We start from the raw sequence: 17,253 nt of genomic DNA, 5'->3' as shown, positions 1-17,253 counted from the left end.
GTCAGAGAAAAACACACCGTCAGAGTAAAACACACCGTCAGAGTAAAACATACCATCAGAGAAAAACAAAGTAAAACATACCGTCAGAGAAAAACAAAGTAAAACACACCATCAGAGAAAAACAAAGTAAAACACTATCAGAGAAAAACAAAGTAAAACATACCATCAGAGAAAAACAAAGTAAAACATACCGTCAGAGAAAAACACACCGTCAGAGTAAAACACACCGTCAGAGTAAAACATACCGTCAGAGAAAAACAAAGTAAAACATACCGTCAGAGAAAAACACACCGTCAGAGTAAAACACACCGTCAGAGTAGAACACACCGTCAGAGAAAAACAAAGTAAAACACACCGTCAGAGAAAAACAAAGTAAAACACACCGTCAGAGAAAAACACACCGTCAGAGTAAAACACACCGTCAGAGTAAAACATACCGTCAGAGAAAAACAAAGTAAAACATACCGTCAGAGAAAAACAAAGTAAAACATACCGTCAGAGAAAAACACACCGTCAGAGAAAAACACACCGTCAGAGTAAAACACACCGTCAGAGAAAAACAAAGTAAAACACACCGTCAGAGAAAAACAAAGTAAAACACCATCAGAGAAAAACACACCGTCAGAGAAAAACAAAGTAAAACACCATCAGAGAAAAACATACCGTCAGAGAAAAACACACCGTCAGAGAAAAACAAAGTAAAACACCATCAGAGAAAAACAAAGTAAAACACACCGTCAGAGTAAAACATACCGTCAGAGAAAAACACACCGTCAGAGTAAAACACACCGTCAGAGTAAAACATACCGTCAGAGAAAAACAAAGTAAAACATACCGTCAGAGAAAAACACACCGTCAGAGTAAAACACACCGTCAGAGTAGAACACACCGTCAGAGTAAAACACACCGTACACCGTCAGAGTAAAACACACCGTCAGAGTAGAACACACCGTCAGAGTAAAACACACCGTCAGAGTAAAACATACCGTCAGAGAAAAACAAAGTAAAACATACCGTCAGAGAAAAACAAAGTAAAACATACCGTCAGAGAAAAACAAAGTAAAACACAACGTCAGAGAAAAACAAAGTAAAACACAACGTCAGAGAAAAACAAAGTAAAACATACCGTCAGAGAAAAACAAAGTAAAACATACCGTCAGAGAAAAACAAAGTAAAACATACCGTCAGAGAAAAACAAAGTAAAACATACCGTCAGAGAAAAACAAAGTAAAACACGTCAGAGAAAAACAAAGTAAAACATACCGTCAGAGAAAAACACACCGTCAGAGAAAAACACACCGTCAGAGTAAAACACACCGTCAGAGTAAAACATACCGTCAGAGAAAAACAAAGTAAAACACAACGTCAGAGAAAAACAAAGTATAGAGTATATATTGACATCCATATACAATTTACTTTATCCTGGTTTGAAAGTGGTTGTACATCAAATAATGTTGGAAAATAATTTATACATCCAAGAATATTTTATAGCGATGGTATTACTAACACTACTCTCTCTGCTATTGTGTCTTAAACATACTGTAGGTGAGAAATGAGCCGGAGAACATCGGTCTGTGCTGAGTACATCAGTAAGATAGAAGGGGTTCCCTTGGAGATGGTGATGGAGGTGATGACACAGAACGGCATGAGTCTGTTCCCCAGGCTCAACACATTACTCAGATCCTGAACAACCAAGTCCTGGATTCAATCCAAGGCACGTTTACAGAGCAGCGCATGGCTCGTCTTTTAAAGGTCATTTATGCTTGAGTTGACATGCACAATGTTTATATTGAATGTGATCTCCACGGACGTCAGGGAAATTTCCTTTCAAAGGCGCATTGTTGGCTTTCCAGTGTGCTGGTCTATAAAACGCCTTGGATTGAATCTCACCCTGTCTGTGAAGTCCCTCAATCACCATGGTCTCACCTTGGTAGTAAATCAGTAAGAATGTAGAGGGAAATAAGGCAACTGAAAGGTCTACCAACTGAAAGGTTTAAAAAACAATGTTCGAGATCGAAATGTTTCAGTATTTATGTTAATATACCACACCTGTTATGTAACATAAACTAAATAAATATGATACATGTAATTATCTAAATATGATCCGATCTTTTACATAAAACATTATGTGTGACAATGATACTTTCTGTTGACCTTGTCTGTCTGTTATCTTACTAGAAAAACCAATATTGATCAAAACAGGAGCTTTCCCACAGAAGTGCTACACGAAGGAAAATGAAGTGATAGCACCTCATGTCCCGGTGTATAATCTACAGTACATCCTGTTGAAGTAAAGTCGTGTGATCTCACACGGCATACTGTAACAGGCATACAGTACAGACATCGGCTGGGTAGAACTCTTCCCTCTCATAGCGTAGAGAAGGCTCTCCTGTCCGTAGAGTCTTTAGCCCCATAGTGGTCTGTCATGACAGACTTAACAAATCTCAATCGAGTAGCTAGCCAGCACATGCTAGATTTTGTGCAGGGTTCTCAAATAACCCCCATGGATTCAGTCAGTCAATCTCCCATAGTGGTCCCTATAGTTCAGTCTCAACCCCATGGTGGTGGTGATGTCAGTCCGTGGGGTCCTGGCACTGCATGCAATAGATCATCTCCTCTGCATACTGCTCTACCTGGATGGTGATGCTGGAGAAACCAAACTCTGACTGGAGCAGCTTGGTAGCCTCCACGAGTACAAGTTGGGGACTGGCATCTTCCTCTTCAGAACAAAAGAAAAAGGAATATGGATTCTATTATTTTTGGTGAGATCAACACAGTCACATCAACACAAAGACAAACCACCAATACTGAGGTGTTCCTGATTAACAACTGACAGAATATTCAGATGTGTGTGTGTGTGTGTGGTGTGTGTGTGTGTGTGTGTGTGTGTGTGTGTGTGTGCGTGCTTGTCCGTATGTCTGTCTGACCATGAGTGTATTGTACAGACATAGTATTGTAGTGTTAGTCTGTGCAGGCATGTGCGTACCTATAGTCACGTGTACAGAGAGCTGTGACTGGCTCAATGTGAGGGCCCACATGTGGAGGTTGTGTGTGGTCTTGACTCCTCTCAGCGACAGCAGCATTTCTCTCACAGTATTGAAGTCGATACCTTTAGGAACCCCTGTAGAGTCCCACAAAAAAACACTAAGGATGCTTATGATAACATTCTATACAGTGAGACTATTACATACAATGACCATGTTACAATAGCCTTTAATGATTTTTTTAGTTTAACTTGGTCACACACTTTCAAGGTCCAGAATGATAAATACACAGGCCACAGTATTTACTTCAAGGTTTGGATGATAACCTGTGTACTCACCTTCCATGAGTATCCTGAAGACATCCTTCAGGATAGTGACAGTTGTTCCCAGCACAAATACAGAGAACATGAAGGTACAAATGGGATCTGCTATTTTATACTCAGGCTGTTGGGGATAAAAAGAGATAAATAATAAAGCTGATGTTTTCCTCTAAATATTAGCCAGAGTTGCAGGTATAGCCTACAGTAAGTATGGTTAACATATTCTGCTGCATAAATATCTCATCCTACCGTTTGCCTGTTGATGGCTGGGGTTTGCTGAAGAATAACTGTTAAGGCATTTTGCTCCACTATGAGCTAAAAGGAATAAGGCAAGTGAAGTCGACAGCATCACTGACCCAGAAGTGTATAATGGTAGCAGCCAGCAGTACCCCCAGACTCTGCAACAGATCCCCTACTGCATGGATAAAAGCCGCTCTCACGCTGGTGTTGCCATGGCCACCAGGGAGTCCGTGAGAGTGGCCGTGTGATAGGTTGACTGTATTGTCATGGGGTCGATGGTAGGAGGGACCGTGGCTGTGACTGGACTGATGGAGGATTAGGGCCATTCTTCACAAACAAACAAAGCCTATTGTTAGAAGAGCAGCCAATTATCTACAACTGACCAGGTCTCGTCCAGATCTTTTCATGCTGTATTGCCAAGTCCTATTGTTTGGCAATTACCATAGTAGTGGACAAGAGAGCACAAACAGATCTGGGACCAGTCTATGTCTCTCACACCTTCACAACCAATCCCATGAAGGCCAATAAAAAATTACAAAATATATATTGACAAAACAGACATTCTTAGCTTTACTCACAAGACATTGACCCCCACAGCACAGCCAGAGGTAATGAGCATGATGTGGCTGTGGATCTCAAAGTCATCGTTAAGGATCCTCTGAACGGCAATGAACACCAGCACTCCTGTCACAGCCCAGATGGACAGCACTGACAGACAGGCACCCAGGATTTCTGCAGAACATTATAGGGACGATAAGAAATGGATTCATATTATATCATGTATATGTGATACAGCCAATATTCAAGCCACCATATAAGTAAACAATTAGCAACTTAACTTCCTTAGTGTCTTTTAACCACAAAGACCACTTTCAGAACACACGTGACCATGAAAGACTTATTGGGAATGATATCTGGTCATATCAATGCTGACACATTGATGTTCCCAGGAAATTAGAGAAACATTTACTTAAGGTGTCAACTAATTTACTCCCTATTCACACCCCCTGTACAAAAAAACACATCAAAATCTACAAGAGCAAACTCTCCCACACTGAATCTCCCACACTGAATCACTGAATCTCCCACACTGAATCATAGACTGTTGTTCAACTACAAAGGATCATTTTTTTGCTTCCCTATCCAAATACACACCGAGAATGGTAATTGTTATTAAAATATACATTATGGAAAGTTATATCTTTTGAATGTACTGAAGCTCACTGAAACATGCTCAGGAAAGTTAATCTGACTTGTGGATAAATTATATTTAGCCTCAGAACACTTTTCTGAAACGTGTGTGTGTGTGTTTCATTTTCTCTATCCTCACAGGTGGCTACGCGGCACACAGTCTGGCCACCATAACCGACGCTGCTCATCTCCTCACAGACTTCGGTAGCATCATGGTCAGCCTCTTCACTCAAGACATATTGACACATGGTGCCAGTCTGAGTTCATCTGACTAAAACAAGTCATATTGACATATGGTGCCAGTCTGAGTTCATCTGACTAAAACAAGTCATATTGACACATGGTGCCAGTCTGAGATCTTATAAAGTCAAACCAACCTGAGCGATGCCAGCCAAAATTCATGGTTTTGGTGGGAGGTCTGGAGGAGACCCATAGAGAGAAGAGGCTGACCATGATGCTACCGAAGTCTGTGAGGAGATGAGCAGCGTCGGTCATGATGGCCAGACTGTGTGCCGCGTAGCCACCTGTGAGGATAGAGAAAATGAAACACACACACACACACACACACACGTTTCAGAAATATAATTTATCCACCAGATTGACTATTTTACAAGTTGAGTAAAAAGGAAAATCTGTACTCCAAAATGTATTAGTTTCTTTCTGTTTTCTGTCTCCATTATCTTCTTCATGTGTCATTATTTATCAGAATCTTACCGATCACCTCTCCAACCATGAAGACCAGGCTGACAACAGAAGCGATGATGAGTTTCCTCTTGGCCAGCTGCTTCTCACGACTCTCTGTCCACAAAACCCTGTCGTTCTCATGGCAGTGACCAGTAGCAGTAACAGGTTCCCACCGGTCAGCTGCAGCAGTTCTGTCTCCAGTATCTGTTGTTGGACTGGGACATTTGTCTTGCTCAGACCCAGGGAATGACCTGAGAGAAAGCGTCCCAAGATCAAGTTGATTTGTCATATAGAGTGGGTCATGGAATAATACATACAATGGAAATCTTACTCACTAGAGCTCTCGTATTAAAAACAGCAAGAAAGTTTGGGACAAAACATACAAATATGCATGACAATCAGCAACTTGGGTACATTTAATGATAACTAAGCACTTGGTATACATGTTCTGTCTAGGCTGTATTTCTTTCACACATCATTCTATCAACTATACACTGATAACGGAGTTGTCCATTTATCGATTAGTGCAATTTGGACTGAACAGCTGTTAACTGAGATTAAGATAATGCAACATTAAAATAGTAACTTTTCCTAACATAGGCCTTAAATGTTGCAAAGAAGAGCTACATGCCCCAGTAATGCCATGGAGTATGTTGTAGTATCATCCTCGATGAGATGGTGTTTCTCAGAATCCATCATCTCCTTCAAAACAGCTCCTGAAAGTTTAGTAAGAATCAAAACATAGGCTTAAACAGTGGATATACAACCAAAAGGAAAACGCCACAGTCCTTATGATATCGCTGCCTCTCCGACCTAATTCCGTCAGCCTCTCAACATTGACCTGGTTCCTGCCTGCGCCTGCTGAAAACCTGACACCTGTTAATCAGGTGTGGTGTTTGTATGGACACTGGGAGATAACTGACTAGGGGCCATGATTACACAAACAACCTATCATAACAGGCCAAGTCACTCCAAGTCAGTTGCCTATTGTGGCTACTGCTACTCATTGTATCAAGCATTGATAGTAAACAAATTAGGTATCAAGTTTCATGTTTTTCTGGACTACAAGCACCTTTACTGACATTTATTTCTTGTAGAAGTATGGTATTGTCATGAAAAATAAGTTATGCAGAAGACATGAATAGGCAAACAATATCAGAATCCCCAATTTATTAATCATATACACACACATAAATATATTTTACAGTATCAACAGTATATATAAAAAAAAAGTAGGATAAAAAAAATGTTTATTAAAAGGAAGGCCTTTGTTCTATCCATATTAGGTCGGGTGAACAATTACAGAAAGATTTTTTACCTGCATTGGAATTTTGGCAGTATTCACTGAAACTGGTGAACTACATCAGAAACCCACTTTAAAATATGCAGATTGCTGGTGTGTGAGACAATGGCTTTCAACAACTGTCATTACTTGGTGTCCAAGTGTTTAAAAAGTCTAGCGGGCGTGCGTAGGAAGCGATCAATATAAAAAATATCGTGTACAGAAAGGGAATTTGACAGGGTATCCAGATCACACAAGATTAGATCATCAAAAGAAATAGAGAATAATTTGGTTCAGGAATAGAGAGAGAGTTTTAAATGACAACATCTCCTATATTATTACACACAGAGAAAAAAAACTGGGAGGTATGAGAGAGAGACGTGACAAAATAAAAGCAGTGAGCACATATGTGAGTTCAGGACTGGGGTTGGCGTACAGAATCCTACAAATTGGAATCACAAGCTTTGGAAAACTGAAAATAAAGCCTGAACAAATATCGCTCTGTAGCCTACAAACAAACATATAAACAACACATTTAAACTTTGGGCATTTCTTCACATAGGTTAAAGTTGCAGTTATTGGTCTCCCACGTAAGGGGGAGTGGCAGTTCACAGCAGCCCTTACTATGACAGTGGTTCATTATGCTAAGGTGCTTAAAGTGCACATTTATTTACGAATTCAGACTCAGGCTACGTCTCAAAATGGCACACTATTCCCTATATAGTGCACTACTTTTGACCAGAGACTTATGGGCCCTGGTGAAAAGTAGTGCACTACATAGCTGAGGTCAAACGGTAGTGCACTAGACAAGAAGCCATTTGGGAGACATCAGTTTGGATTCAATCACCCTCTCTACACGGTCCATTAAGTATACATAGAAGCCGTTACCCTGTACATACTGTTTCATACCATTTCAAAATTCTAATTTTTCAATCTACAAAAAGATCCGCTAAACATTAAGGTAAACTTGACAGTTGGCACAATCATAAGAATGTACGATTCTTGTAAACATAGACCACAACTGGCAATTGAAAATGAGACAGTCTTATTATGAAGATATGAAAATATACATCCACATACAGTGCCTTAAGTATTCACACTACTTGACTTTTTCTACATTTTGATGTTACCCCCAGAATTTAAAATGGATTACATTTAGATTGTGTCACTGGTCTACACACAATACCCCATAATGTCAAAGTGTAATTATGTTTTTAGACATTTTTACAAATTAATAAAAAATGAAAAGCTGAAATGTCTTGAGTCAATATGTATTCAACCCCTTTGTTTTGGCAAGCCTAAATAAAGTTGAGGAGTAACAATTCGCTTATCAAGTCACATAAGTTGCATGGACTTATGTGACTTTTTATTTTATTTTTTAAAGCACACATTGAATATCCCTTTGAGCATGGGGAAGTTATTAATTACACTTTGGATGGTGTATCAATACACCCAGTCACTACAAAGATAGTCCTTCCTAACGCAGTTGCCAGAGAGGAAGGAAACTGCTCAGGGATTTCACCATGAGGCCAAATGGTAACTTTAAAACAGTTACAGACTTTAACGGCTGTGATAGGATAAAACTGAGGATGGATCAACAACATTGTAGTTACTCCACAATACAAACTTAAACGACAAAGTCAAAAGAAGAAAGTCTGTACAGAATATTCCAAAACAGGCACTAAAGTAAAACTGCAAAAACTGTGGCAAAGAAATGAACTTAATGTCCAGAATAGAACGTGATATGTTGGGAGCAAATCCAACACAACCCATTACTGAATACCACTCCTCATATTTTCAAGCATGGTGGTGGCTGCATCATGTTATGGGTATGCTCGTCATCGGCAAGAACTAGGCAGTGGTTGATAAAAAGAAACGGAATAGAGCTAAGCACAGGTAAAATCCAAGAGGAAAACCTGGTTCATTCTGCTTTCCAACAGACACGGAGACAAATTCACCTTTCAGCAGGACAATAACCTAAAACAGGCCAAATATACACTGGAGTTGCTTACCAAGACGTCATTGAATTTTCCTGAGTGACCTAGTTACAGTTTTGACCTAAATCTGCTTGGAAACCTACGGCAAGACTTGAAAATGGCTGTCCAGCAATGATCAACAACCAACTTAACAGAGCTTGAATAATTTTTTTAAGAATAATATGCAAATATTGTACAATCCAGGTATGCAAAGCTCTTAGAGACTTACCCAGAAAGACTCAGCTGTAAATCACAGCCAAAAGGTGATTCTAACAACTATTGACTCCAGGTTGTGAATACTTACGCAAGTAAGATATTTCTACATTTAATTAGCAAAAATAAAAAAAAAACATGTTGTTTTCACATTGTCATTAAGGGTTATTCTGTGTTGATGGGTAAGAAAAATTCAGGCTGTAACACAAAACATGGAATAAGTCAAGGGGTATGAATACTTTCTGAAGGAGCTGTATATGTCTTTGGCCACATAGTACAAAGGGTTGACTGTAGCATTTAAGCACCTGCCACTGAACCCCAGAAACTGATCACAGTATTTTCAGTGGAGTGGACCATCTTGGTGGGCAGTAGCAGACTGGGAAGACTAGACTGGTCCCATGTCTGTGCAGTCTTGCCAAGTCCTTATGACCATAGGAGTAAGCAAAACAGCACTAACAGATCTGGGACCAGGCTATGGGAAGACACCTCGCTAACAGGTTCTTACTGGTCAGAGTGGTTGGATGCAGACTGGTCGTGGTCGGACTCTGCCTTCTCAACAGCAGCAGTATGAGGTTGGACCACAACGGGTTGATGTTCACCTGTAGGGAGAACAGAGATGTACTGTTAATTCACTGAGCTCTTCTCGAGCAGGCAGCCGTTTCCTATTAGATGACTAGATCTAGACATGTACTTATATTAGCTCATATGGACATTTGTGCTCTTCTTGGTTTTGTTTTACACAACCACTTCTATTAGTAATGATCATCATTTTCCACAATTACAAACCATGTTTACCATGTAGATTAACAGGCAGTAACAAAAACATTGCCTTAATTATGCAATCATCATCGCAATCAAACAAGGAAGCAGGCTTGCAATGGATGAAAGGAATGACATTAGTTCAGCTAGCACATTCAGAGCTAAAATACCAAATTGGTAAAAGAATCCAAAACAAGAAGCATATAGGTTAATAAGCTGCAGGGCCTTATGTTTAGTGTTGGGGAGTAACAGATTACAACAACAAAAAATTGACTGTAATCCGTTACCAGAAAAAAATATTGAAATCAGATTACAGATACGTTTGAAAAACTAGATGATTACTTTTAAAATTCAGAAAGGATGTTGGCGTCATTTCTTTTGCCACCTCTGTTTTCTCAATGACTTTCAAACCAGCATAGAAAAGGTGCAAGTTTAAGTTTGTTCCACCTGAGTGAGTCTGACCACAAGTCAGAGACCACTATGATGACACACCAAATGTGTTTGATGGATCGTGGGAAAAGAGCAGGAATGGGCTTTGGTAGGCTACAGTCCAAGCTATGTCTTCCAATGGTGCAACTGCTGTCGGCATCCAAAGATTATCCAACTTGAATAAACGCTTGGAGTTAAGGATGACAGCAGTGGTGTAGTCTACAGCGATACGGATATCACTTATTATTGATATCTACATAGCGCACTAATGTGAATCACACTGCTGCTCTCTCATTTAGCTATTTGCGCCTTACGGATTGTGGTTGTTGTGGATGGCTATTCACAAATCTAAATATGTTTCATACCCTACATTGCTCATCCATATGTATATACTGTACTCTTACCATCTACTGCATCTTGCCTATGCCGTTCGGCCATCACTCATTTATAGATTTTTATGTACATATTCGTATTCATTCCTTTACACTTGTGTATAAGGTAGTTGTGGAATTGTTAGGTTATATTACTTGTTAGATATTACTGCATGGTCGGAACTAGAAGCACAAGCATTTCGCTACACTTGCATTAACATCTGCTAACCATGTGTATGTGACAAATAAATTTGATTTGATTTATTTTGAACTCAATAATGGTTGAATTCAAGAAGTTTAAGCTGCCTATCAATCACTGTTTTTGAAACCAGTGGACAGCCAGTGAATGGAATAAAAGTGGGGCTTTTATTGCTCAATCTAATTCATGCCAATCCCTAGGCCTAATGGAGACATGCGCAAACTTGCACACTTAAAAAGGCAATGTATAGTTGCTACATCCATTTCTGGACAGTCAAAAGTTTGGACATCTTTATTTGATGAGTAGGTGCGTCCAAACTTTTTTTTATTTATTTATTGTTTGTTTGTTTGTTTGTTTGTTTGTATGCACGCACACACACATTCTTGAAGAATATAACTTAGAAATGACTCATAAGTTTAGTTCAACTGTCACACTCCATCAGAACCCAAAATATATGCTTGTTTTATTCCAATGTTTGTAAACATTGTAAATGTAAATAAACACTGCATAGCCTCATAACATGGTTAAAACAATAATTGTTATATCATGGATTGTCAGTCCTTGCATCCATAGCTCTGTCTATTAACCTGAGTGTTTACATTTCTCCAGGCCCATCCCTCCTCTGTTTTGGTAAAAAGCTGAGGGGTGTCCATTTTGTTATTGTTTCATCTGTGGATTTGCCAATTAAACAGCTGCATTTTATCAAGATATCTGCGGCACCAACAAAAAGGTAAACAATAGGCCTATAGCAAATGCAGCATATAGCAATCATTTTCACATGTAAATAACACTTTTCAGTAGTGTTCAAAGCATACCACTCCATGAGCGCAGCATTTATTTTTCAACTCGAATCAATGAGCCCAATCAGTCCTCCATGACAACACAATCATAAACAACAGAAAAGTCCTTACTTTTGGGGTTATGCTCAGGTAAAACAATTTGGCTAATCTATACTTCCATATTTACTTATCCTATTCTTGAAGATCAAGGGGTATAACATTTATTGGAATGACTGGAATTCTGATATAGACTTTGGTTTTTAAGGTAAAGATATAATTTAATCGTATTATTATATGTAGTAGAAAGTGATGGGTTAGAAGAAGCCTACATAACCAACCCATAAAGTAAAAATGTACATCCATATATGGCCAGATATGTAAACTTTAACATTGATTTATCCTACAATAGATGTCGTTCAATTGGTAACATACATTTGTCTTCTTCCATGCCCCTTAAGGGGAAAGTAATCTAAAAGTAACAATGTAATTAGATTACATTACTGAGTTTGGGTAATCCAAAAGTTGTTACGGATTACAATTTGACAGGTAACTAGTAATGGATTACATTTAGAAAGTAATCCACCCAGACAAGCTGCTACAGTACAAAATTCAATAGGTGTAAACAGTAAGCACGTAATACAGTATACAAAATGAGTTAAAGCCGACCCAGTTTGGAGTTTCACCTGAGTTGCCAGAGGCTGAACTTGGGCCTGGCTGAGACATAATTATAATCTCACCACTGGTTGTAAAATGAAAAAACATTTTCAGACTACTTCTACTTCCTCCCTCGCAGCACGTTATAGTGCACCGGAAGCCTGGCAGCACGTTATAGTGCACCGGAAGCCTGGCAGCACGTTATAGTGCACCGGAAGCCTGGCAGCACGTTATAGTGCACCGGAAGCCTGGCAGCACGTTATAGTGCACCGGAAGCCTGGCAGCACGTTATAGTGCACCGGAAGCCTGGCAGCACGTTATAGTGCACCGGAAGCCTGGCAGCACGTTATAGTGCACCGGAAGCCTGGCAGCACGTTATAGTGCACCGGAAGCCTGGCAGCACGTTATAGTGCACCGGAAGCCTGGCAGCACGTTATAGTGCACCGGAAGCCTGGCAGCACGTTATAGTGCACCGGAAGCCTGGCAGCACGTTATAGTGCACCGGAAGCCTGGCAGCACGTTATAGTGCACCGGAACCATTTCAGTGATGTGCTTGTTCATCTAAACAAAGAGAGGGGCTGATTCTAAAACTAATTTCTAAAGATGTATAGCAGGGATCATCAACTAGATTCAGCCGTGGAACTATTTTTTCCTCAAGCGGATGGTCATAATTAAAAATAAATTTGTAGACTGCAAATTGACCACAAGAAGCCCAAACAGATATAACGTTTGACTAAAACATAATCATTTGAAACCTTGCTTAGAATTGTATACCATCACATACAGTGCATTCGGAAAGTATTTAGACCCTTTGACTTTTTCCACATTATAGCCTTATTGTGAATTTGATTCAATTGTCCCCCCCCCCCAAATCAATCTACACACAACAACCCCATAATGACCAAGCAAAAAAAACGGTTCAGAAAAGTGTGCGAATTTATTGAAAATAAAAAGCTTAAATATCACATTTACATAAGTATTCAGACCTTCTACTCAGTACTTTGTTGAAGCACTTTTGGCAGCGATTACAGCCTTGAGTCTTCTTGGGTATGACACTACAAGCTTGACACCTGTATTTGGGGAGTTTCTCACATTCTTCTCAAGCTCTGTCATGTTAGATGGGGAGCGTCACTGTACAGCTATTTTCAGCAGGTTTTCATCAAGGATCTCTGTACTTTGCTCCGTTCATCTTTCCCTCTATCCTGACTAGCCTCCCAGTCCCTGCTGCTGAAAAACATCCAGACAGCATGATGCTGCCACCACCATGTTTCACCGTAGGGATGGTGCCAGGTTTCCTCCAGACATGACGCTTGGCATTCAGGCCAAAGAGTTCAATCTTGGTCCTTTAGGTGCCTTTTGGCAAACTCCAAACGGGCTGTCATGTGCCTTTTAATGAGGAGTGACTTCCATCTGGCCAATATACTAGAAAAGGCCTGATTGGTGGAGAGCTGGTTGTCCTTCTGGAAGGGTCTCCCATCTCCACAGAGGAACTCTGAAGCTCTGTCAGAGTGACCATTGGGTTCTTGGTCACCTCCCAAACTTCTTCCATTTAAGAATGATGGAGGCCACTGTGTTCTTGGTGACCTTCAATGCTGCAGACATTTTTTGGTAACCTTACCCCAGATCTGTGTTTCGACACAATCCTGTCTCGGAGCTCTACGGACAATTCCTTCGACCCCATGGCTTGCTTTTTGCTCTGACATGCACTGTCAACTGTGGGACCTTATATAGAAAGGTGTGTGCCTTTCCAAATCATGTCCAATCAATTGAATTTACCACAGGTGGACTTCAATCAAGTTGTAGAAACATTTCAAGGATGGCAAAGGCTCTGAATACTTCTGTAAATAAGGTATGTTTTTATTTTCTATAAATTGGCAAAAATGTCTAAAAACCTGTTTTCGCTTTGCCATTGTGTGTAGATAGATTAATTTTTTTTATAGTGAAACGTGAAACAGAATTTGGAACGCACTGTAAATACATAACAATGCTTAAACCACATCAGGAGACAATTTGAGGTCTAGTGCAGATACCCTGCGTGCTTACCCTGCGTGCTTACCCTGCGTGCTTACCCTGCGTGCTTACCCTGCGTGCTTACCCTGCGTGCTTACCCTGCGTGCTTACCCTGCGTGCTTACCCTGCGTGCAGGCACCTAGCACCGTTGTTTGCTTAGCAGTGTTTCTGTAGCACAAGTTGGAGTTTGCAAAAGAAAAGGCTACTGGATTGATGTGAAAAAAATCATGATATCATTCTGACAGGTAGGCTACTTTGTAGCTACTGTAGTTAACATTTAATAGAGAAGGTTTTTAAGAAAGCCTTTCCATCTACCAGAAGACGGTTAGGCCTATCATTAGCGTCGCCATATTTTTTCTATTTGTTAATTCTTTTAAACGTAAACGTTTTACTTCATGGAGGTACATCTTACCTTACTTGAAAGTAGCCTATAGCCAAAATCCCACCATAGAAACATGAAGGCAATAATTTTTATATAGACTTGCATGTGTGTTCTCCTGTTCTTCTCTCATTGTCTAGCAGCTAAAGGCATTATCCTAGTCATATTAGCAACACATGATAGTTTTTGCATATTTAAAATCACCCGTTCTAAATTTCTAACAGATATTTTCATCTCTGTCCATGAAACCGCTCGCATGTGGGGTGCACATTTTAGAACAGCGTTTTTCCCGCAAATTGCATTTAGGAACATTCACGCGAAGGCCTATCGTCGTCAGTACATTGCTGTGCCTAAAATGTGAAGAAATAATAGTTGATCAACATTTTAAGCTAAACATTCTGATCTGTTCCATCAGCCTTTCATTGAAACGGCGTATACCTCCACTACACTACTTTGATACGCATCAGTGGGGATTAAGAAATATACACAATACCTATACCACTGCCCCTTCCCCACTCACCCCTGTCCTGCTCAGCTCTGATCTGGGCCTCCAGGTCCTCTGGGTCTACGTATGTGTGCTCCTCGTCCGCCGGTGGCTTGCACTTCCCACAGCAGAAGCAGCAGAAACAGCAGCAGCAGCAGCAGGTGAAGATCCCACAGAACACCATCAGGGTCTGGGAAATACACAGGGGATTTTTGTCACACAGGGCATATGTTTTCATGCATACACATCTAAGTGTTAAACTATAATACAGAGTTCTGTTTTCTTTCAACACTAATAATGAGTAATGATTAACATACAGAACAATTTAGCAACACCAAGGTCGTGAGTTCATTTCCAACAGGAATCAAATGCTTATTACAACAAAAAATGTACAGTATGCACTCATTAAGTGGGTACAATAAGTCTCTTTTGGGTATAGGTGTCTGCAAAGTGTATATGTATGAAACTGTGTATAAGATCTTAAAGAGTTCTTGCCTTGAACCAGCACTTGTGCATGAGGAAGTAATATTTAACACTCTCCTCTCCAAACTGCTCTGCCACATAGAGGCCCATGGAGCCGTACTCATCATAGACCTTCCGCTTGGTTTCGTCGTTGAGGATGGAGTTGGCATTGTTGATCTCCTTAAACTTCTCAGCTGCCTCAGGGTTGTCTGGGTTCTTGTCAGGGTGATGCCTCAGTGCTAGTTTCCTGGGAGAAGAAGGCAAATATGTAGATTTTTACTAGAAATCTTCCAAAAAGAGGAAATTACAGCAGCGTCAGGACAGCCTATACTACAGCTTTAGTTCATGGTGCTTTTATTAAGAAAGCCAACACGTTTTGAACTGTAGTCGTTCTCTAAGCTTCTGTCTGTGGTTGAGAGCTTTATACCTGTATGCCTTCTTTATTTCTTCTTGCGATGCCCCCTTCTCCAGTCCGAGTACCTTGTATAGACTGTCTCCTGCGGTGGACATCTTACGTTGAGGCCTTTGGTTTGCTTCCGCCATGTTTTAGATCTGCAACAGTGATAAATACAACAGGCATGACAGGTATGCTATGAGGACATTGAGAAAGATTTTGCTTGTATTTTGAGTTTTAGCATATGAGACAAGGACGCAAAAAATGTGCTACATTATGTTACTGTATGTATTCATCTTCCACTAATGAGTCATACCCCCATTCACTTACCTTTCCCCAGTGGTGTAAAGTACTTAAATACTTTCAAGTATTTTTACTTCAGTAGTTTTTTGGGTATCTATACTATTCATATTTTTTACTCCATATATTTTCCCTGGCACCCAAAGTACATTTTTTATGCTTAGCAGGGCAGGAAAATGGTCCAATGCACACACTTATCAAGAGAACATCCTTGGTCATTCCTACTGCCTCTGATCTAGCAAACTCACTAAACACATCTGTTTCGTTTGTAAATTATGTCTGTGTTGGAGTGTGCCACTGACTATTCGTAAATAAATATAAGGAATGTGAAATGACCTACAATTGAACTTTTTATACTTAAGTATACAGTATTTTAGCAAATTACATTAACTGTTGATACATACGTATATTTAAAACCGAATGCTTTTAGACTTTTACTTGAGAAATTTTCCGTAAAGGTATCTTTAATTTTACTCAAGTATGACAATTGGGTATTTTTTCAACCACTACCTACACCACAAAGCCATTCACATTCAATCAAACATGCTCCGGACGTTGAATGAACATCTGTAGCTTATTCATTTGAGGCAATACAAACATTGTTGAGAAAAAAGTAAAGAAATAATTCGCCTTTTAAGACTGAGCCTGAAACAGACTGTAGGAAAGGTACCTTCAAACTTAGATAAACTAAGCATGAAAATAAGGTGCAGTTAAAGTGCATAAGGCGAAAAATCACACCGCTACATTCTACCCACTTTCTTTCGACGGGGGTCGATGTTCTTTTTTAGTGTCCCTAGAATCTTTGTCCACGACCGCACACTTAATTTTACGCATTTGCCAGTTTAAAAACAAACAAAGTGTAGACTCACATAAAATGACCTCCCTCCCAAAACAAAACTTGACGGTGACCTCAGGAAGTCGAACATTCCATTTCAGCGTGCCAATTCCGGTTTCTAGTCACGGGTCAATTTGTGGCATGGTGCGCATAATCCCACTCAGGCGCTCTCCGGGTACTGTGGCCATGTGCATAGCATATTTGCAATATGTTTCTTTCAGACATTCTTTGTGGGCCGACTGAACATGGAAATTCAACACATAGTATTACATAGGCTATATAACATGTCTACTATAACAATTTAATGT

General features: G+C 40.0%; 2 protein-coding genes across 3 annotated transcripts; both read right to left on the bottom strand.

Moving 5' to 3' along the window:
* Positions 1-916: 916 nt before the first annotated feature.
* Positions 917-6,483, bottom strand: LOC106611353 (proton-coupled zinc antiporter SLC30A2). The gene is made up of 8 exons (XM_014211505.3): positions 6,051-6,483; positions 5,450-5,670; positions 5,113-5,259; positions 4,123-4,276; positions 3,661-3,871; positions 3,323-3,428; positions 2,987-3,121; positions 917-2,719 (listed from the first exon to the last, which is right to left on the bottom strand). Exons 1-8 carry the CDS (start codon positions 6,116-6,118, stop codon positions 2,574-2,576), a joined length of 1,188 nt encoding a protein of 395 aa, XP_014066980.2. The 5' UTR covers positions 6,119-6,483; the 3' UTR covers positions 917-2,573.
* Positions 6,484-6,561: 78 nt separating this feature from the next.
* Positions 6,562-17,083, bottom strand: dnajc5gb (DnaJ (Hsp40) homolog, subfamily C, member 5 gamma b). Of its 2 annotated transcripts, none has more exons than XM_014211504.3 (5): positions 16,980-17,083; positions 15,844-15,968; positions 15,450-15,663; positions 14,991-15,144; positions 6,562-9,489 (listed from the first exon to the last, which is right to left on the bottom strand). In XM_014211504.3, exons 2-5 carry the CDS (start codon positions 15,957-15,959, stop codon positions 9,392-9,394), a joined length of 582 nt encoding a protein of 193 aa, XP_014066979.1. In that variant the 5' UTR covers positions 15,960-15,968; positions 16,980-17,083; the 3' UTR covers positions 6,562-9,391. The 2 variants fall into 2 exon arrangements, with proteins under 2 accessions (XP_014066979.1, XP_014066978.1); XM_014211503.3 differs by having other exon boundaries at positions 16,866-17,031.
* Positions 17,084-17,253: the final 170 nt, after the last annotated feature.

The sequence above is a fragment of the Salmo salar genome, chromosome 09 (assembly GCF_965601325.2).
Source record: "Salmo salar chromosome 09, fSalSal1, whole genome shotgun sequence".
Classification (NCBI taxonomy): Eukaryota; Metazoa; Chordata; class Actinopteri; order Salmoniformes; family Salmonidae; genus Salmo; species Salmo salar.
Note: the sequence above shows the minus strand (reverse complement) of the source record. Positions and strands in the feature narration are given on the sequence as shown.